The 23,732-nt window shown below is 34.9% G+C and overlaps 1 protein-coding gene across 5 annotated transcripts in view; it reads right to left on the reverse strand.

The window, feature by feature from the left end:
• Nucleotides 1-4,030: 4,030 nt before the first annotated feature.
• The window catches only part of LOC107092128 (E3 ubiquitin-protein ligase Midline-1-like), a 49,455-nt gene continuing 29,753 nt past the window's right edge, over nucleotides 4,031-23,732 (reverse strand). For all 5 annotated transcript variants that reach the window (XM_015386433.1, XM_015386435.1, XM_015386437.1 and 2 more), the window contains exons 3-10: nucleotides 12,065-12,160; nucleotides 11,596-11,703; nucleotides 9,521-9,669; nucleotides 7,911-8,038; nucleotides 7,191-7,334; nucleotides 5,741-5,902; nucleotides 5,452-5,659; nucleotides 4,031-5,225 (exon numbers count right to left, since the gene is read on the reverse strand). In XM_015386433.1, the coding sequence (XP_015241919.1) occupies nucleotides 4,877-5,225; nucleotides 5,452-5,659; nucleotides 5,741-5,902; nucleotides 7,191-7,334; nucleotides 7,911-8,038; nucleotides 9,521-9,669; nucleotides 11,596-11,703; nucleotides 12,065-12,160 (1,344 nt within the window). In that variant the 3' untranslated portion in view covers nucleotides 4,031-4,876. The remainder of the gene's footprint in view (nucleotides 5,226-5,451; nucleotides 5,660-5,740; nucleotides 5,903-7,190; nucleotides 7,335-7,910; nucleotides 8,039-9,520; nucleotides 9,670-11,595; nucleotides 11,704-12,064; nucleotides 12,161-23,732) is intronic.

Consider the following 23,732-nt stretch of genomic DNA (forward strand, 5'->3'; position numbering starts at 1 on the left):
AGGTTCCTGTTCCGGGATTGTAGGCGGGGCTTGGCGAGCGGCTGAGCCAATAGGAATCGGGAATTTGTGCTTCCGTTCAGTCGGTAAATAACCTGGTTGGAAGTTTTTTTTTTGTTTGTTTGTTTGTTGTTGTTGTTGTTGTTTTACTGAACAAAACACATTATTTTACAATTTTAATTAGGAATCTCCACTTTGCTTTCTTACAAAAAATAAGAGAAGATAACAGTTATATACAGGAGATCAACTTAACTTGTGCAAGGCAACGGAAATAAATAAATAAATAAACAGGCAGCAATATAACAACCAATGGAAACATAAAAAACTTAAAAAAAAGAATTAAATTAAAATAAAAGACAGACTCATTCTGCAACAAGACAGTTTCTTGCATCATGTTAACTTAAGCAATTTAGTGAGTCACAACACCAGACATTTTATCCCCGGTTGTGACATTTTAACAGAAGTCATCACTAATGTGGAAAGAAAAGTTTCCCAGTACTTAGTAATCTCTTAATATAACTAATAAGCAATGGACGTGGAAAATATATTATAAAACCCCATTGGGTTAATGCATAAACTGACAACAAACTAAGCCCTCACATTTACTTTCACAATTGAAAGATTATGTTATGAAATTTAACAGAGACCTCCAGAACATTTTTAAGGGTCACTGTGTTCCTGTGTTTTTTGTTTGTTTTCATATGAAAGAAAGGGATTGCACAATTGGAATGACCTTTAAATCAAACCTAAAGCATTAATTTAGGTTAAAATCCAAAGGAAAATAAGAGAGGAAGTAAACAACTATAGAGCAAGGCAGAGGGTACAGACACAGTGCAAACAGTGCATATATATTAAAACAGGCTTATTTAAAGGATGAGCTGTAAAATGACCTAATGGTAAGATACTAAGGTGCGTCTAAGGTGAGTCTGTAAGCATAAATATGTTTTGCATTTAAATTAACTATAATTTTGCATACTCAGAATCAATATCTTATTATTTGTAATAATCTCCCTGGCATAAATTATAGCTTTCTTCATGAATAACTGTTGACCGTACCTTCTTAGGCCTCTCCTCCAAAATCGAAGCAAATGTCTTAGCATTGTAAATTAATAAGGTGATTGGGCTCCAATTTTCAGCATTTAATTTATCTCCTTTGGGTTTGAGAATGAATTTAAGCCCTTGTTTTTGAGTAGATGCTAAATATCTGTGTAATATTGCTTCTTCAAAAACTTGAACCAGAAATGGGGTAAGTGCTCTTTAAAGTGTTTATAAAATGTACCTGTAAGGCCATGATTGCCCTGTGTCTTATGTCTTTAAGTGAATAATTTCATTGTTACTCACATTCACTCTTACCTTTTCTTTTTTTTTATTTAGGCAACAACTATTGATTTTATTTTATTAAACATTACCCCTGGAATATAATTTCCTGTAGAAATAGGGTACATATTTAATAGGTATGGGTGAAAGTCAAACCAGGAAGGTAAGGATCTGTTACGGAGTCATCTGTCAGCAGAGGCGTAGCCAGAAAATTTTAACAAGGGTGGTCAGGCAATAACCAACGTACATTGAGGGGTGGCCGAAAGCAGATAGGCACCAGAAACTCAGGGTCAATCTACACGGTTCCATCAGGAACAACCACACCATCCATGTTTTCTAAATAAAGACAAACTACACTTTCCTACAGCCTTTGCTAACAAATAGACACGTATATTTAAACAGCTGCACTTTCTACATAAAAGGTACTGTATAGTGGATAAAATTCTTTTAGGTTTGAGTTCTCAGGCAAACATCTTATTCATTGTCATAACTTACCTACTTTTATCAATAATCGTTCTGCATAAAATTAATATTTACATGTACTAATATCTACTTTAAATGGATTACTTATCATTAAAGTACGTATTTATCTCTGATTTCACTGAAGACTCATAGATTGCAGAGACATACTTTTCCCTTTTCCCCATATAAGACAAAATCTAGTTCTGAAAAGAGCATGAATTCTGTATATGTCATCTTTAATCTTAGTATATTGATGAGCAAAATTAACCATAGTGTTTTAGTTGTCAAGAAACTGTTAACATATGAAAACCTAAAATGTTAAATAAGTTAGAACATTTCACTTGAGAGTATTACTGTTGCCACCTTCTTTATTAGAGGGAAAAAATGGTAGGGGTGGCCAATGATTGGCTTAGGGTGTCCATGGCCACCTGCAATTCTTTCTTTTTTATTGCAGTCAGAAATATGAACACATTTTGTTTGCTTTATATATTTTTTTGCCCTCATAATGAAAAGCAGATAAACCTGTCATGAGAGAGTGACGAACCATGATAAATATGTATACAACACACAGCAACCGTGCCTCAAGGGCATGTTCTTATTCTTTTAAACTAACTTAAAGTGAGCATTTTGTTTAGTCTCTTTTGACCAAATGATTTTAAAACTGCTATTGAATCATTGCAGTGGTTATTTGAAAATGTCAAATACTTAAAAAATAGGAAGAGGTTTAAAAAATTTTCTGTGAAGAAATCTCAACACACAAAAATGAGCACATCTCTAAATCTAGGGCTGATGGTATTGCAAGGATGAGGAGGTGTGCTTGGGTATTACAGTTTTGTCTGCGGGGTGTCTCATGAGGAGGTCATGCAGAGTTCAGATTTTTTTTCCCCCCTCCCCCTCGTCTTCTTTGTTGAAAGGAGACGCTGCAAAATTCAGGCTGCATTACTCTGGCACAAAAAGAGATGTCAGAGTGAATCTTGTCAGGAGCGGTATTTGGGCTCAGCATGGGTCAGAGAGGATCCTGGTAAAGCATTAAAAACTGACACTTTACTATGTGGTGCAGGTGTTGTGAAAACACGATCAAGCAGAGATGAGAAATGCAGTAACAATGGCTTTAGACAATAAGCACCTATTTCATGAAATTATCAACTTGTGGGACCCGCTTGTCGCTTTAAAAGAGCATCATGAAACAAAAGAATAAGGTCACACAGATGATCACATGGAGTTTTTTATTTCACCTTTTAAAGGATACCGAAATGTTAAAAACTGCAATGAAAGCATTGAAGCTGCTGAAGTGAGGAGATTCTAAAGTGTGATAATAAATACTACTAAATATTCAAATAAATCAATTTCAAATCAGACCTTGTGAATTAAGCTGCTCTATTCTGACTAAAACTTAGAATAAAACATCAAAGGAAAACATTTATTCTGGCAGGAATGGCTTGGCAATGAATTTTGGAGTTACAACTTGTCAAAGTGCTGGCATTTAATACAAATCAGTTACAATACAAAAAAAATTATTTAAAAAAGCATGTAAGTTAAATTTCTCTTTTGTAGTTTGCATATAAAACGCCCATCAACATCCTTAATGAATAAACAGAACAATAAAATGAAACATTACAAAAATACTCCTGAGCCCGTTAAAAATATCGCCTTGAATTTAAGATTATAAAACAAATTTCTAATCCATCCTGCAAAGTCCTATAGATAATTGTGCAAAGCAAAAAAAAAAAAAGTATTTACAGTTGCCTAAAATGGCCTTAAATTATTGGATTTGAAAATGTGCTTATTAAGTCCCGTTTGCCATATTTCATCTTGTATCCAGTTTAATAACAGTGGTTTGCAAAAATATTCATACCTTTAACTTTTCCACATTTTATTTTTATTTTACAAAGAAATTCAAACCTTTCTATTTGGATGTTTTATGATAGAATAACACAAAAGAGTGCATAATTGAAAAGGAAAATGATAAACAATTTTCAAATTTTCCTCCAATATGAAAATTGTGGCCTTTATTTATCTGATTGCCCAAAATAAATAGATTAAAAGTAACTCCTTTCAGAAGTTACTTAAACTGTAAATACAATTAGACTGTGTGCAGAGTATTACAGTATTCTTTTACACTTTATCGATTAAGCAACAGCAGCTTGGACTGTAATAGATACTGGCTAAATTAAATTTGTACCGTGCATTCAGGCTCTCTATGCTACTAAGATTTTTGTTGTTTAAATGCAGCATATAATGTTTGTTTTTTTTTTTTTTTAGAGCTTTAACATTTCCTATCTGAATCATTATGCAACTACAAATTGAATGTTTTAAAACCAAAACAGTAGACGAAGCCAGCTTTTTTGAACAAATCCATTTTGTTGAGATGCTAATATTTTTTTTAAGCTGAATAGACTAAACAGAATCTGGGGTTTATATTCTATTGATATTGTACCCATTATATTCTGTCTTTATCTAAATATTGAAGATAAAAAGACATTAGAAATAAATAAATCAAAGATGTAAAATACCAGGAAAAAGAGCAACATATGAAAGATGATGTACAGGTCGTGAAACCTAAAAATTTCCCTTCCTGTCTTAAATACAGAATGTGTGCAGGAAAAACTGCACATCATAATTGGCATTTTTCACTCAGGAGGAAATACAAATGTGGGAACAGCAGGAATAGAGAAGCTTGTCAGAGTTCATTGAGGGAAAGGATAGAGATACATAGGGACAAATTCTAGAAGAAAACCTATTAGCGGTTCCATCTACTCTTTCTCAGCTTGGACAATTTTGTAAAAGCATATCCTCAAAGTTGAAAGAAATATTTGCCGCTGAAGTGCTGCAACCGTAAACCATGAAAACGTCTCACATGAACATGGTTCTAAAAAGTAATGATTCAAGGGACATAAATACAATTACCTCCTATCCTTTTTAGAAGTTTATCTGCAATGTCTTTTTTTCCATCCCTTTCAATGATGTAGTTCATTGTATCTATCAGATGAAACCTCAATAAACTGTAGTTTGTGGTCATCACAAAAATGCAACATGGATGTTTAAAGTGTATGAATACTTTTGCATCTTGAGCTATTTAATCAGTCTACGAGCTGGTTAATTAGTGGTTAAAGTCCATGCTCTCTAAATGATCAGGAATGGGCAGTCCACTGAGAACCGTCAAACATCTATTCCAAACATTGAACACCGGGCAGACTGGTTGAACAAAGTCAATGTCAAACGTGTACAAGTGCTGTGAAGCAACAGCATCATAGAAGGAGAGAGACCCTGAATCGTAATCAAGAAGTATCCCAAGGCGCCTCAGGTGTGGTGAAGGCTCGATGGGGATCTCCTTGCTGTTGTGACGCACCACCCAGGAGTTGTTGCAGCGGGAGAGTACCCAGGAGGCAGAGTTCTTCCCCACCCACTCATGTCTTGGTGCAGACTTGTAAGCAATTCCTACGGCAAACCTGGGAATTTGAGAAGGTATATGCTGAGTTTAATAACTGATTAAAATCACTGTAGTGGGTAAAAGAAAGAGGGAAAAAACACACAAAAAAAAATACTGAATAATATAATATGAGCATTACAAAATATTAGATAAGTATATCCCTTTAGTACTGTGCTATACTTCACACTGGTTAATTAACAGGAATCATTCCACACAGAGATGAAAATCATGGAAAATGTTTCTACCATGTGCTGCCTCCAATAAGAGCTTCCCAGTAATGGCGCCCGCTGTCTATGTAGACATTCCCAGTGACTCCATAGCTGCTGTGACTGGAGAAGCGGTCCTGACTGTGGCTCTTTTTAGATGATGTCTCATCTCTCTCCACTGTAAGGTTGTCGTGGGACACTCTTAGCTTCCGGTGAGCAGACTTTGGGTCCAATTTAAATGGCTGACCTTAAGAAAATACAGAAACCTTGTTAAAAAAAAGACTCAATTAAAACTCCTAGTAAAGGTTTGCAGCTGATGATGACCTACTGTTGGTTTTGAGTTTCCCTGGAGCGCTGCTGCGGCTTCCAGCCTGGTTTATGGCCTTTACTATAAAAATGTAGTTGGTACCACACTGGAGTCCATGTACAGTGTATTGATTTTGCTTGATGTTTGGGACAATCATCCAACTATCAACAGAGTTACACAGACCTGCAGGTGCAACATGCATAAAGCCATTGAAGAGGAACAAACAGTTAATCACAAGCTCAGTTAGCAGGAAAAACAGCATCATTCTAGTCTGCATTTTTTTTTTAAAACAGAATCTAATTAGCACTCATGTGAGCATGTTTGTGCATTGGGGCAGATGAGAGAACATTGTTTGATTGAGCATATTGTGACCACATAAGGGCGATCAATTCCAGCAGCCTGATGCTCAGTTCCAAACTGGCACCATATCAAGACTATTGTATAGTTTGCATTTGGATACAACACAACTTTATTCCCTGTCCTCTATTTCCCATCACCATAATTCTTCCATTATGGTTTGTTTTTGTTTTTTATTTTATTTTTTACAGAAGTCTTTTACCAGAGTAATTAACTAAAAAAGAGCGAGGAGAAAGTGTTTGAGTCTGAAGTTTATATTGACTTATCCAATTAAATCGTGAACTTTTAATAATTAATGTGTACAACTACACAACACAAAACTTCAATGATCTGGAAACAAAAATATGGTGCAAATGTTGAAATTACAGTTGCTTTTAATTCTTACAAAGCCAAATATATACACACTGTAGTACTACGGATAAAGAAATGGATAAAAGGGTTCTGGAATAATTAAGGTTGCCTATCTAACCCCTGTACTTATCAGAAATGATAAAGTTCTTTATAATATTTGACATCTTGCACTTGTCTTCTTTGATAAATTTGAGGTATTTCATCGTCTTCATTGTTCTGTCTAGCTGATGTAGAATGGTAGTAGACATCAGCAAACAAGTCCCCCACCCCACATGATGCTAATATCATCATGATATTAGACAGTTTGTACAATGTTCTTGTATTCAAAAGGCTCACCTCAACTCTTTGCACTGTTCTTCTTGCCATTGTGATCAAATATTTCTTGTGTGACCATGCATCACTTATGTTTCAGCTGCTATAGTCAGTGGTATTCTTACACCTTTTTGGTTATGGTTGTTCCTATGTATCTCAATGGTTTTCCTTTTTTATCTCTTTTTATCTACAGTGCAGGTTTTAATGAATTATATATATATTCCTATCCAAAAAAACTGGTAAAATTATTCTTGAATTGATCCCAAAAGCTACAAATACATCACTTTTCTGTCATGTTTGTCATTCTTTGCACTGGTTTCCAGTCAGCTTGTAGATTCTCCAATATCTAGTTATTACATATAGAGCCCTGTAGGGTTTATATTTGTCTTTATTGTTTATCATCACAAGCTCACACAACTAATCCCCTAACAGAAGTACATTATGCACTTACTGACAACATTAGACTGGCTGGTGAAGATGGCGTACTGCAGTTCATATGATATAACAGAAAACTCATCATCCGATGTCCAATGAACGGTGATGGTGTCATAAGAAGCTGTACAAAGTTCCTCACGAATTGCTGGTGGGTTTGGTGCTGCAGAAGAAAACCAAATAGCTCTTTTTTTATCAAAAAAGATTAATGGATTAATGCTATTGATTTAATTTCACACACAAAAACATAAAACACCCAAACCAAGATGTATTGTAAAGCGCCAGTAGAGGATAAATAGCTCCATCCATTTGTTTTCTTTCAGTCTGACAAATGTAATTAATCTACTCTGGAGTTCCTCCAGCTATTACAACCACAGCCCCCATGCAGTGTTACATTTTCAGTTCACAACAGGGGCTGAGCACAAACAATCAGGCCTCTTTCATTCTGCAAAAAAAAAATAAAGCCACTGCTGCCAAATATAGTGAGCTTTTTATTCTTCTGCCACTTAACATTACCAGTGATGAAATTCAAACCCCTCTATTCATTACCATGTATAATCCATTATTTAGATCAAAAAAGTGGATTATTTTCAGACCATGCATTGAAAATGCTTTAAATACATCTTTTATTTCTGCTACATTTAAACATGTCAAGGAAAGAATGGCCAATGTGCAAATGTACATACAGCCATCAAGCCAAGAATTAAATATTAACTTAAATAAGATTGATTTCACTCACCTGTGAGGTAATCTAAACTCTCAAGCATTTTCTTTTCTCTTGTGAAGTCCAGAGCAAAAGTATCAAAAGCATCATTAAGGTTAATTTCTGGTAGAAGTATCTGAGAAGATGCTGTTGCCATAGATACCCTGTTATAAAAAGGAAAAAATGTCACCCATTAAGCGGTGAAAATGCTTCCATTTGTTGCATCTCAAATAATTAATTATTAGGAAAAGTATTAATACCCTCTGAACATTATATTTTGCTAGGCATATGCATTTAGAAAGGTGATGAAATTATTTGTAACAGAGTCCACTTGTGCGCATAAATACATATCATGTCACCATTTAAGGGATAATCCTGCTTACAACTACTGGAGAAAATGGTGGCGTAGCATCTTATCTGGGCATGCTTTTCCTTGGCAATAAAATGTAAGGTGGTTAGAGTTGAAAGACAGATGGATAAAGCTAAACAGTAGGCAATTCTGGAAGACAATCTGCAACTGCTTTTCTGGTACTTGAGCTCAAAGAAGCAGTTACAGTTTAAGGTACATCCATCTGGGATGTTAAACAGAGAGCTAAAGGAGCGCCTTAGTCTCTGCTGCTAATAAAACTGTACAACTCTTCTTGCTCACCATGTGTATTTACAATTATTACTATAATGACTGATTTTATGTAGCTGTATTTTTGGTGTGTTTATTTGTATGAATTTTTGGCACTTTCCGGACACATGAATTTCCCCAGTTGAATCTATCTATCTAAGAAACATGAATCTGGAGTGGAGTTTTAGCTTCCAGCTACAGTAAATTATAGAGCCAAGCATACAGTCTAGAATAGAAAGGTTTATATTAGGTCTTATACAATTAATCAAATTAATCATGATTATTAATTAATTATTGAAATAATCATCAAATAATTTAGTAATTGATTAATCGTTAGCTGGAACTTAGAAACTCTAAAACATGCCTTTAGCTGACAGAGCAACTCACCGTGAGCAGCAATTGTACCAAAATTATTAAAAAAATATGTTAAAATTTTGCAGTTAAGATAAAAATCTTTTTCGTCTCTCAATATTCTCTGTCCAGAATTCCTCAAGTGGAAAAGTTTTAGCTTCACCAGGTTTAATTTTGCAAACAGTCTTCTTTAAGGAACCTTTTCCATTCAATTATTAATCGATCAGTCAAAAAAATAATCAACAGATTAATCGATTTGCAAAATAATCCTTAGTTGCAGCCCTAGTTTAGATAAAAGAATGTTAGAACAGCCGTCTGCCACAATGTCTGCTACAAGATTTGAAAATTACTGGTCACAGATGTCTGACAGAGCTGTAATAAAATTGTAAAAAAAAATATATTTAAAAGAAGTGTGTTTCACTTAATCACAGCTTGTAGAGACAAGCTTCAAAAGAATTGCTTTAACAAAAGGTATTTCTACAAAATTTTGATGAGGGCTTAATACAATTAAATGGCATACTTATGTTTATTTGTTCCATATAAAAACAATCACACAATGGCTCATTAAAACAAATATGTTTGTAATGATAATGTCACAAAATATGAGAAATTCAAATGGGAAAGAATACTTTTACAAGGCCATAAATATTGTTGTTGTTTCATCTCACCACTCTCTTACCTCTCACAGATACTTTTAGCCGTCTGAAGAAAGCGGGCGTGGTCGCTCTCTTTGAGGGTTTGGTCAGCCTGAGTGATGAGGGAGGACGATCTCTCGATGCACTGCTTGCAACCTGCTATCTGTTGAGCAAGCTTTCTCAGCCTTATAGCCTTGGCAGAAAATATAACACACATATGGATAATTGATTTTACTAAACACCCAAATACTGCAGTGTTTAACATGTTTAACACGTGAAGCTGGCTCAGCTATACTTGATTTGAATGCATGTTTGAAAAGCATCCCTAACAGCGCTGTCAGATGCACCACATCCTCTTAACTGGCTTCACAGCCAAGAGCAAATTCACAACCTGTCATGACCTAGAAGGTGAGAAAGAAAAGAGTCCTGGAGAGGAGAGCGTCGCAGGGCTAATCTCATTCTGAGACTGAACAAGGCACAACGAGACATCACGTCTCTAAGGGAACTTATCAAGAAAAGAAAGGTAAACAATATGAAACACATTACATTCTAAATGATTGCAGGAGAAAAGAGGTATTAGAAATTCAGTTTGAACTACTACAGTGTATATGTACTTCCATTTAAACAGCACACATGGGCCATATATTCTAATACAGTTAAAGAATTCACGATGTAGCCACAGAGAAAAGTTGCTTATATTCTGTTTTAATTTTGCAGCAGCATGCATATAATGGAAAGGAAAGCTCTTCTTTAACAAGAGGAAACCTCTAGCAGACACAAGCCACGTGTCACTGGACATCAGCAAGAAAAGACTGGGGTTTGCAAGACAAAGCATACACCCAAAAAGAGCAACACAAGAAGTAAACCAGGGTTACTTTCTAAGTTAAACATAAGGTCTTAAGGAGAGAAACATAGTCAAGCTATTTATTAAACAGTTTCAAACATGATTCAACCTATGTGCAAAAAACAAAAGGAATCTCTTTTGTTTTTTCTAGTTTAAATACTTGACATGACCAGGAGCCGAGGCCCAAGTTGGTTCCAAGAAGCTGAATGGGGAACTGTTCCACACACTCCAGAGATGTTTAGAAGATCCTTATTATGCAGCCAACCAGTGTGAGCTTTTTCCAAATAGAATAAGTGAAATATTTATAAATTAAAGAAAATCTAAATGAGCACTATCATTTCGGCATTCCTACTTCCATTATAAGAAGTAGACTGTTTATTTATGTCTTAATAAAACTGCATATAATATCAAAGTAATTATCATAATACAATTATCAATTTTTGGCTGTACAGTCAGTAGCACTGCTGTCTAGCAGGAAGAAGGTTCCGGGGTCTTCATGCATGGAGTTTGCATGTTCTCTCCGTGCATGCATGGGTTCTCCCCGGGTACCCCGGCTTCCTCTCACAGTCCAAAAACATGATTGTTAGGCTAATTGGCTACTCTAATTTCTCCTTAAGTGTGAGTGTGTGCATGAAGTGTTATTTTGTGCTTTTTTTTTTTTCTGTGTTGCCCTGTGATGGACTGGCGACCAACCAGGCAAACCCACCAGGGATAAGTGTGACAGAAAATGGATGGATGAATGGATAGTATTGATTTTAAATGAAGGGGATCATATTGTGAAACAGAGAATAGGTATATTTTACAATAATGTTTCTACTAACAGCAGATTTTATAGATTTTAGAATTATGCAATTATTTTATTCAAAATTGGCCCTATTTTAAATTTGATCAAATCAACACAAAGAATATAAAGAATAACTGTTTACAGCAAGATTTTACTCATGTATTCAATAGGCCCTCTAAATGTTTTCTTTATTGATTCCGCTGCATTCCCTGTGTAAACCTGAGGGAAACGTTTGTCTCTCCATACCGCTATGCTTTACTTAAAGTCTACATGTTTTTAGTAGCTCTATAAGGTTTGAAAAATCACAACAAAAAACTGTTTGTCTTCATCAGCTGAACCTCTATGTGTAAAACAAACACCTCAACATCGCAGGTCAGAAACAACACTATCGAATTCTTATGAACACAACACCCATGGTCTGAGGAGGTAAGGTTATCGACACAGACAAGGCAGTGCACATGTATTCTGATACCAAAAATGAACAAGTGTACCTTTCCCTCTTTTATCTTTGTAGCTATAATTTGTCTTCGCTGCTGTATGATATTAATCAGTAGGTCACACTCTTCCTGCAGCTTGTTTTCTTGCCGAGAAGCATTTACCTGGACAGAAGAGGAGTTTCAGATAAATAACAGTGGAAATAAATGTTGTTCACATTAGAAGATGTTTTGAAAAAAATGTTGTACTGCATGCTTCTGTATCAGAAAGATGGAAATCTTTACAGTATTTCTTATGAGGATCAAAATCTATAGCATACAAGCAGAATGAGACAGAAAAATATGTTTCTTGTTTCTCATGTGCGGCAAAACAATAATTGACTTGGTTATGGATTTCTCTCTTTGTCTCATGTGTGTATCATCACAAAACAGAATAAACCTTTTAAAGCCTGCATTAAGTAAGACTGGAATGATAATATGTATTAAATTTCAACATTTTCAGCTGAAGATATATAAATAACCTCACCTCCACATTTTGGCAGGTTTGAATAAGTTTTCCCATCATGCTTTCTAATTCACTGGTCCTCTTGATTAGACTGCTGAGGTTGGAGTCCAATGCTTGCTGCAAGACAAAATTGAAAAAGGATTTTTATTACACTCTTTTTTTCTTAAAGCAGTTGAACAAACACAGATGAGCAGGTACGACATATAATGAGAATAGAGGTAGAGCATATCAGAGCTCACATGTACTGAGCAGAAGCTGTAACTAAATCTGACTGTCCACTTTTAGGCTCTGATTAGTGCAAACCCCCTGAAAGACATCCCTGTGGTGTGCCAAAGATCCCATCACCCAGAGTGCTGGGCCATGGAGCTTAGCAGAACATCTGCCTGTGATTAAAACAACTAAACCCTGGCTGTGTTAATCACTGACTGAGATCAAAGGCTTATGTTTCCAACCCAATCTTTCAGCTGTAATTGGGTGGCATGATGATGATGTGGTCTGATGGAAAGAAACATTCTCTTATATGCAGAGAATTATCCTTCAAAAATGGAAAATATATATTTCAAGTGGAATTTGGCTCAACAGTGATTCCTCCCGTTTATCTCTATAAATTATTAACATTGGATAAACTGTTAAAACTTTTATGCTAGAATTACTAATCTGCAACATTTTCAAATCCCACATTTATTTAGCATAATTATTTATATTTGTAAATGTATGAGCGATGAGAATGCATGCCTAGAATTGCTATGCATTTTAAAGGCCTGTTTTGCCAAACATGATGATGCTATCCTCTACTTCACAGTTAAGATGCTCTCAGGCTTGCAAGCTTCCACCCTTAGCTTCCAAATTTTGTGGTGGTCCTTATGAGTAAACACTGATGTTTTCCTTTCAACAGACCACAGGGCAAAAATGTTTCCAAAAATTAAGGCCTTTGTCACTGAGTGCATTTGTAAGCTATCAATTTGCTTTGTACGTTGTTTTTGAAGAAATGTTTTTGCCTCTGAGTGGCCTTTCAGGCCATTTGATATGGAACTAATTTCACTCTGGATAATGATACCTTGTTACCAGCTTCAGACAAAGACTTCCCGAAGACTTTTACTTTGTTCCAGGCATATAACCCACTTTCTATGCCAACCTGGTTTCATCTCTGTGCCACAGGAAAAATGTTCTTCCTAAACTTTATGATGGCTGGACATTTGTTTGACATAATGTTTATACCTAACTAAAACTATTGCATTAGAGAAATGTGGCACCATATGTATTATTTTGTACCAAAGGATGACATAATCTTGTGGAGATCAACAATTATCTTTTTGATACCTTGGCCTTTATCTCTTAAGAGAAGAATTCTCTTGTTTCTGACTTCTTACTCAGATTTAATATCAGACGATAAGAACGCAAATCATATTTCTTTGTACTCATCATTTTTAGAGATGCCAACTTATTTCGTTACATTTTAAGTGTGTGAATAAACTGTTAGAAATCTGATACAATTTTTGGGCTCTTTTGAAAAAGAAACAAGTCATTTTGAATCCCTGGATAGAGTATTTATGTCAGGGCTCAGACAAATGGATCCAGAATTTAGGCAGAAAGAAAAGGTTTGTTTAAAGATAAAACACTTTATTGACAACTCTGGAATATGCGACTTGTCAGCTGGGACTGGCTTGCTGGATTCTCTGTAGAAACAGACACTCAGGTTAGTGATCACTAGGCTCAGACGGGGAACAATAGCGACCCTGCTAATCACTAACCAGGTTCTCAGTTCAGTCTGAGTGCCAGAAGAACAAGTGGGAACCAGTCAGATGACTTCTCCACAACATGAGGCGGGAGCCACCCAGAGAGTTCCAGGAGAAAGGGCAGAGCAGCCTGTAGAGCGGAAGCCAGCAGACGCTGATGAGCAGAAGAATCCAGAGGCAGAATCCAGAGCAGGTAACGAAGCATGGGTCCAAACCAGAAGATCAAAGACTCGCAGAGGTACCAAAAGTATAATCCAAGCCGGGATCAGGGGACAGATCCAAGGTTGCTAACAGGCCGAGTCCAAACAGCAGTCTGAACACAGGTAACAGGCAGAAACCAACCGGAACGGGGCAAACCAAAATTCAAGAATCCAGAGGCAGAAGCAAGTCAGGATCAGGCAGTCAAACAACACTACAGGGTACGCTAGATACTTGTCACACTAGGTTCAAATAATCTGGCACTGATGGCTAGAAAACAGGCAGCATAAATAGAGGCTGGGACAGGTGGATCAGATGAGGGCAGATTAAAACTGGGTGCAGCTAAACAAGTGGAAGGAATGAAACTAATGAGCCAGTCATCAGTGCCAAGATCATGAAAATTTACTGCTGTGCTTCATTTGGGATTTGTTCCTCGCAAAGGTACTTCACCACATGGTCTAATATTTGGTTCACACTGTTTAGTCATCGTTCACCTCAGACAAAATTACTCTTGTTCTGATTGATCATTCTGATAGATGTACCAAATTTTAGTATATCATTCATCAAGAAGAAAGTTGACTCTGTTCTTTTATTTTTCAAGTTTGCTGTTTTGGCATTTCTATATGGCATATCATATAAAGAAGACGGTTGCCTACATAAACCATGTATGATTTGCTCTGCAAAAAATTTGTACCTTTAAGACAGAATGATAATTGTGTAATTTACTTACATTAGGACCAGATTCAGCATCAAAGAGGTCAGACCACATTGCAGTAATAGTAACCTGTGTTTGCATAGCTTTCAACCATTTAGATTACTTGTGTTACAATGCACAGTGTGTGTGGGTCTGTGACAAGATAAGTGTGTTTATGCCGAATGGGTGTATAGGAGAAAATGTTTGACTCGAGGTCAACTGTTAGAGTAGCCTGAATAGTAGAAGGCCTAAACACAGATCACCCAAGAGCAGTAAAGGATCCAAAATGCTGCAGCAGTGCAAGGTCAGTCATACACCCAGGTCATCAGTGGTAGGTCATCAGTGAAGCACAAGAGCAGAAGCCATCAAGTCAAAGAGTCACAGGCTAAGATGTAGGCCACCAAACCCCACCCAGTCACATATCTAGTTTGGCAGCCGTAGACTTTTTTTGTACTCAAAAAGTGTGTCAGAGCACACGATATGGTTGGCATGTAAGTAGACTAAAACATATGGGAGCTTGAAGTGTTAATGCATCTTATAATTGAAAAACAGAATGTTTCATTTTTCTGTTTTTGTAATCGACCAGCTGATCAAAGATCAGAGCTGTGGGGAGAATTGACATGATTAAGATTGTTTTTCTTAAGATAATGTTTTTTTTTTTTTGCTTTCTAAATATTTGAAATATGAAAAAAAAATATATATATAGTTTCTATCACTGGAAGAACACTTTGATTTTAATGCACATCTCCTGAAGCCTATACATGCAATGATTTCCAATGTTCAAAGCTGCCACTGAGTCCCGGTTTTTAGCCACAAAGGCAGGGCTAATTTGTCATGGTTAAAACTTCATTTAATGAAAAATGCCTGGAAATTCCCATGTTCACACTACTTTAAACCTATTCAAGGCAATGTATTTAAGGATTGAGTAGGTAATCAGGGCTTTGAGATGCCACACAGAATATAAATAACACACAGGAGAGGAAACAGTGCTGTTTATCCCTTGTGTCTGCCTTAGTGCTGCAGAATACTGCTTAGTCATTTGGAACAAATCACAGCCAAGCATCTCAAAACAGAACTCAGCTCTACAGTGGCCCTGAAATAACTACAGTGTCTGAAACTATAAAGGCATATCAGGTGTACAGAGCATACAGAGGAGTGTATAATAGTATGCTTCTTTCTATTTGAAAACTTTAAGTAGAATATTGCCTGATTTTAAAACTTATGACAAACTCCCATGTGATAAAATATAATTAAGAACAAATTTAGCTAAATGTGTTCACTAAAAAGAGCACATCCACTAAATAGCATAAAAACTGAATCATAGGGAATGCCTTTTAATACAGCCCACTTCCCATGTCTATGTTGGCCTCTTAACAAATTACTGATTTTATAGAACTCATTATTACACATTTATATTTGGCATTAATTTACATTAACAATATGCCCCCACTGCCGATCATTTCGAAATATTCAAGCAAAGGCTCAGGAGCATTATACAGGAATGCTTGTGATGTCTTTATCCTTCTTTTTGTTCTTGGCTTTATGCAAATTTTTTTAAATCTATTTTTGTATTCACAATATTTGTTACTTCTAGGCAGCTAAAGATTTCCTAAATATTGTTTCACTGGCAACCTAAATACATATGTTAATCTTGACGGCTTTTTTTTTCATCTTGAAGCTGTTTTATTCTGCATGTCATGAAATAAGTAAATATTTTTACCCTGAACAACTTTCCATTGGAGAGAAAATCAATGTTGTAAGGTGAGTTGTTGTTCTACCAACATTCAGACTGGCTGGTATACAAAAAAAAATCTGAAAGCTACACAGGCTGTAATGAATTTAAAATAATTATTTTAGTTTTTTTTTTATATTAAAAAAAAATAAAAAAATGGCAACATATCTGCATTATTTTAGTTCATAAAAGCAGATTTGAGGAAAGAAAAGCTTAGCTATGCAACTTTTGAAAATACAATTTTTGGCGATACCATGACAAAAATCCCAAGAAACACAAAATAATGGTAGGATAGACAGCCAGCTAAGTTTATTGAATTTGGCAATCTTACAGTTTATCAATCAGCAACAGATACAATCAATATATAAAAGTGCATTTACCAAAAGTCCTATGTTGGCATAATCCTTTCCTTCAATTTTTGTACCCACTTCTAAATTTGCTCACTTACTCACTTGGGATGACATTATGACTGGTGCAAAAAATGGGCAAAGTCAGCTACTTGCTAATTCTTACGGGCTGTAATTATGGCTTTAGACCAAGCTAAAGAAAGCAGAGAGGTGACCGTACTCCACTGTTTATAACATGGGGTTGAAGGCCATATATTAGAACCATTTTGTAATGCTTGTGTATTAGCATGAGAAGTGTATGATGGAAAACAAAGATTTTGAACTATATAAAAGCTTGTCACTCCTTGATCTAAGCAATGGCTTATGCATAGAATAAATACAACAAATATGAAATAATCCATTAAATAGATTATAATCATATAATATCATTACTAAAGACAAATGTTGTTTGAATATTTTTGTCAATGTTTTGGATTTCTAGATTATTTGCACATTAAAATAATAATAATACCTTAGACTACCTTTAGATATAGTTTAGCTGTGTTAAATTTACTTTAAATGTATTTCCACACTTAATCAACAAGCTTCTATGATTCTGTTGAGAATAAATGTTCCATCGAGATCGAAAAAGGTGAGTTTTTCATGTAAAAAAAAAAAATCTTTAGCCTATGCCTTATTTGTGATTTCCTTAGCCCCATGGTGTCAGACGGCTCATTAAGTATCAAATATTTCCCTGAGTATTGACACTGAGTTTGAAATGTTAGAATCATGGCCACCCCACCTGATATAAACTGGCTAAATAACGAATTTAAATACATAAAGGATAGGCATCTTTGCTACAAGGAGCGAAGGTTTAAATTTAGGTTGTGTGAAGAAGGGCATTCAGGATTAAAACTGCCAGGTGGGGCGACCAGAGAGCAGCTGAAATGATTTGAGTAATTTATCTCTATCTCTAAGTATTTTAGAATCAGAAATATTTCAATATTAATGTTAAGCCTGTCTTTTCTGTAAGGACAAGGCAGAGGTAATGTTTTTAATGGTCCTGGTGACACCGATAGTATGGCAATCTTATGTCATTTTCCCACAGGGCAGCTGTGGCTACAATATAGCTAACAACCATAAGCCTGAAAGTGTTTGTGAATGGTTGAATAAATGTAGTGTGAAATGCTTTTGAGTCCCCAGACCTGATAAAGCCCTACACAAGAACAGAGCATTTACCATTCTGCCAGCTGACCAGCAACAAGTAAGGAGTGGCTTTGCCTTATCTTCTGCTCCATATGGAAGGGAAAGCTCCTCTAGCAATTTTTCCGACATTTTATTTCAAGGATTCTAAACTACATCAAGAGGAAAATGTTAAATTTAGAGGTTTTATTTTTAATCCAGACAGAAAGAAATACTTGTATATCGCTAAAAGGCCCATACCTAGTGTATTTATAAATTTGTTTATTCATAATGTGATTTTAATTGCGGCAGAAAAATAATAATTCTGCATACACTGTGGAAATACAGTACCTCTAACAGCCTAATTTATTTTAATAAATCTCTGACTCACGTCAAACATAGTTAAAAAAGCAGCTCTCGTCTGAACATAAAATTTGCACTACACAGAAGGCAAAAAACCATAACAATGTTACACCCTGACTTCTCTTTTTTTGAAAATACCAAACAGTCAATGATCATAGAAAACAGGTAAAATAATGCTGCAAAGGTTCAAAGCCTAAAGCAAACGGTTTGGAGACCACTTTCATGTTAGGTGTTTCACATTGGGATTTCATAAGGTATGTGCGTCACCTTATACCAAAATAGAAGATGCTTTATATTACTGCTCTCACAAATATGACTTATTTATACTGAAAAGAATGTGATGAAAGCCCTTTCAGAGTCTGTGTTGCAGGTACAGGCGAGGTGAATACATAGCTTCCAAACTTGTGCATGGAGCAGAGATGAAAGTGGTTTGAAAGATAGACGTGTGCTTTCAGGAATTTGAATGTTTGTGCTGTTTGATTATCTCTAGCGAGCTGCAAATAAAGTAATAGAGAGAAAATATATATAAATAAAAAACGACAGACAGGCAGGCAGCATCACTTATAGAGTGAGATCATTTAACATTTTTGATTTGCTGCTTCTCTGTATGTGCCTCAAATATAGCTCCTTTGACATCAATCTTCCTCATGTGCTTGGATAACTTTCTCCGAAATGAGAGCTCTTTCCTAAAATCATTTAAACCCAATGAGAGGAAAGAATAGCGGCTTCCTTTTCTACTGGAATGCTTCTGGTTCCACACCTTTGCTTTGGCCAGACGCTCTTCCTTCCTTTTAGAGTCCAAGCAGGTCACTGTCAGGATCAGGAGTTTTATCCTGTGTCAACACATGGAATTTGATAAATTGGCTCCATATTCATCCTGTGAGTACTATCTGCATTGCAAGAAAAAAATACATTTTTAATTTTTCAGAGTTCAAGGTTTAATCGAAAAGTTAAGAAGCATTTTGGACAGAACAGACTATGCTGCTTCGTTTTCCTTTTTTATGCATATTTTCAAAGTTTTTGATTCATTTTCAAATATATTTTAACCCATAAGTATCAACCTTAAGATTACTAACTAAAATAAACCAGCATTTATCACCTTCCAAACATTGCCACCGGGTAAAACCAAGAACATGAGGGTTTCTCTCTACAATCCACAAACATTGCTTTTAAGTTATTTTGTGATTTAACTACAAATTAAAAAGGGGAATTAAGTTGTTTGTCTACAGTTCTGGTTCTTTATGATAAACCAAGTAATAGATTTGACTAGAAACATTCCCATTGTTCTTACTACCTCTAATCTTACAGTAGGTATAGAATAGCCCCTGAGCGTCCCTAGACTGGATAAGGCAGTAACAGAAAGTTGGACAGAAGACTGGGTTGAATGTATAAGTCAGATAAAGTACAAAATCAATCAGAATCTCACTAATTCTGATTAAGCAATCCATGGGAGGCACTAGTAGTACATCACATGCAGAATAAAGTCCAGCTTCCAGCAAACCCAAATTTGGGTGAAAGAAACAGAGAAGATAGATGGCTGGCATATCGAACACATGAATGAAAAAGCTTCAAAATGTCCAGGTTATATTTGAATATTGTGTATACCAGATAAATTTACAGGATGTGATGATCAAATGTTTCCAGAATGCATTTCAACTATTTTCACCTAGCTGCTTAGATTTTAATATTTTACCTTGTTTCTTATTCTATACAAGATCAATGGTCTGCATTCAAAACCAAAGCCGTGTGAAAATCCAACATGTAATAATGTTTAAGGATACATAATAATAATATTATTAAAAATAAATATTCTTTGTAGGGCAAATATCAAAGTACTACTTTTGTTAACAAAAAAAAAAGAGTTGCCAGCCTTTAAAAACACACAAAGAGCCTAAAGATGAGAGTTCAATCAAAGTTCAATCAAGAGTTTTTTCTGAAAAGATGGGTTTTAAGGCCAAATATGAAATTTTCCATTGTCTATGTTGCCCTTAGGTAATCCGGGAGGACAATCCACACAGACTGGGAGCAGCAGAGCAGAAATCACAATCGCAATGGATGTTAGGATGGTTTAGTGCAAATACTTAACAAAGCCATAATAGAGTCATAAATGTTAAAAGAAAACTGCTGAATCATCATTGTTATGTTTTTGAATTTGAATTTCTCAAAGCTATATCATTTCTAATTATTTCTTATTTAAAATTTTTTGTAGGTATTTTTGATAATAAAGTATCTCCCTAGTTAATACTAATTAATGTTAATGATACATATTTATTATTGTCATGTTTGTAATTATTTTAATAACATATCTAGTGCAAAATTTCTTATATTTCATTGTCAGGATTAACTACAGTTTATCTACATCTGTGACCGCTATACAAATATTCAATACTTGGAATTTCTATTGCAATAATTCATACTCTTGAAAGACCATCTTTTCATGTTTGTTCCCCCTTTTTAGCAATTTTGGAAGCCCAATTGAAAAAATCCAACAAAAAAAGAAAAGGAAAATTTAAAAGGAAAAAAAAACAAAGAAAGAACAAACAACAAGGCCCGGGCCTTAAAGTGGGGTTTTTTTCATATTTTTCATTTAAATCGAACCGGTAGAAATAATTTTGTCAAGAAATAAGAAGTTATGTACATAACTAAGAGTACATCATCTGCGTAACAGCTTAAATGTGCAAAGCAAGGCATGGAAAGGCAAGTTTATATATGTATACAGTATATAAATATATATACCTTATATATAGCACATTTCAGTAGATAGACAATTCAGAGACCTGTACATGAGAAAAAAGAAAGAGAAAAGAACATTGCAGTGGCATAAGGTAATATGTGTTACTGAAGGGAATAAAACATATACTAGAAGATATGATGCTCACATAAATATTGACAGCCCTGTCTGTTCTATCACTTAAATGATTTTTGGAAAATTAAGATAATAAACAATGTTGTGTGATTAGGTTATTTATTCCTCATTTATGCTGTTTCCTGCAAATATTGTACAGCCACAAAATTTATAAATTAATATGTTTGCTCACTGTTGTTAAATGAGTATAGTTTTAAAGTTTAGTTCAATGTTTCATCAGAAACAGTTTCAATATTATGGTAATGGTCTGATTTACAGACTTGTACAATATAAACGCCGTAAGTTATTTGATTGGAATTTTTTAACTGGTGAAAATTGTGAATATTTTGTTTCTAATCTGCATCTTTCTTTCTGTGAAGGCATTCAAAACCCTGACAAGTAATGTAAATAGCTCTGCTTCATGTTTAATCCCCCAAATAACATTACGATGTTAGAGAGCTGACTTGCAGTGGACTGCAAGTTACTTGTGTTGGTTTTGTTCAAATACTCTGGTTTTCCACCACAGTCCATGTTGTTTAAAAATAGTTTCATTCATGATGTTAAATGGCAATACGAGGTTGTTTTGTTCTGTGTCATGGTGTCAGATCCTGTAGTAGAATTTACAGTCGTTTACTGAAAGTATAGACTTAAAAAGTGATGGACGGACAGAGGAACCCCAATGAAAAAGATGGCACCGACAATGCATCCAAACTCTAATGATCTGGTTAGACATACACGGGACACTGCAAAGACTCCAAAGAAACACCACAACCTTTAGAATTACTAGCTACAACAATCCCCAATAGTGTTTAGATTAACTTCTGAGAGAGGGTTATTTTAGTTTCAAATTAATAGTGAACTTTAAACAGTTGTAGCTTACAATAGAGGACTTATTTTAAAGATCAATATTTCACTGTTATTTATTTATTTAGTTCTATTTAAATTGGGACAGTGTATATTAATTATTGCATCGACAAATCCTTTAACATAATATGCGTTAGCACCGGAGAAAAGCAGACACAGACACAAAACATGTCAACAGACTACTAAGAGAATTAAACTAGAATTAATATTTATCTATGGTTGTATGACGAGGTTGTTTTCCACCAAATTTTCAGGACTCATTTGAAGGTTAAGTAGTGTCCTCAGTTTAGGATATTTTATGGCAGAGTGTTCCATGTTATTATCAGTTATTTGCATATTAATTGTTTGATTGAAAATGTTTTTTTCTTTTATCATCATTTATAACGATGTTGGCAATTTCGTATTCTTTTTTATTAGTAATAATTAAAATCATTGTTATTAATAATTTTTTCCCCTGATTATTTTTTTTTTGTTTTTCGATTGTCCATATCTCTTATAGCCATGTGGGTACCAAACTAAAGCAAAATAATTTTTTTTTAGTACAGACATTTTTGCTAAGTGTGCAGGTATGAATTTCTACATTTTACTTTTAAGTGTACTAAGACTTTTTTCAGGCATGTGGCATGTACCAGGGCTTGTTTCTGACCCGACCCGTTCACAACCTCTCCAAAGTATACAGATTGCAGAATATTTGTTTGAAAACAAAGAAGAAGCACTTTTTTTTTTTTTTTTACCAGAACACTATCTGTAAATTTACATGGCAGCTGGTATATCAGATGGGGAAGAAAATGATGGGTAAATATATGATAGTAAAGTTTACCTGCCAATATAAAGACTCAACGGAGAAGAGTTGGTTGTTCACAACACAATTCTGAACAGTCCTTCACTAACCAACAACATTGAGGTTGGACCCTGCAAGTTAGAATGAGTGCATCCAAGGGGAACCTGATGCTGCAAAAATGCCTTTGACATATGTTTAGGGAAAAGATAAGATCAGAGGTCGTACATAAATACAATGCATTAATTATTTTTTATGTTTTCAATTTAGTCAGAGAAGTTAAACATTGCTTCCACATGGCTGAAGGAAACTACCAATAGTCGAATTTCAGAAATGCAATCAAAAATTAAATTGTTGATATGTATTTCTTAACAATACAATGTATAAAAATCAATGTTAAAAGGAATAACCTCTATTTTTCATCACAGCTTCTATGTGTTTCACTCTTCACCTGTGCTTTACAATGCTGTTAGTTCAGCTTATCATCTAATCAGTGCCTCATTAAGCAGAATGATATCTGTTTGCATTGAAATTCAACACTGCTCTGTAAAAGCTAATATACATGCAGAGATGATGATTGAAGAAAGAGAATGTCTTCCAGTGCTGTATATTTATTTTTTGTCTAAGAATAGATGCCATTCTGCACAATAATTATACATATGACCACTACACTGTTTATAAAGACATGTGTAAAGACAAGACCTTTATAACATTACGTATATAGATATTTACGGCTTCATCTTCTTTAAAATCTCAAGTGAAATTGGTATTACTATAAATAAATGTTCAATATTTAAAATAATTTTAGTATGACAATAAGCAAAAAATTCTTGTTAGAATCAATTCAATGGCTTTACATAAAATTAATTTCAAGTGAGTTATTTTTGTAGTGCTCATCTCAAGGTACTTTCTCAAGACAAACAGGTCACATTCACTAACGGGCATATAGAGGGATATGATAATTACTCTTG

This window comes from Cyprinodon variegatus, unplaced genomic scaffold, assembly GCF_000732505.1.
Source record: "Cyprinodon variegatus isolate N-32 unplaced genomic scaffold, C_variegatus-1.0 Scaffold368, whole genome shotgun sequence".
In the NCBI taxonomy this organism is placed as follows: domain Eukaryota; kingdom Metazoa; phylum Chordata; class Actinopteri; order Cyprinodontiformes; family Cyprinodontidae; genus Cyprinodon; species Cyprinodon variegatus.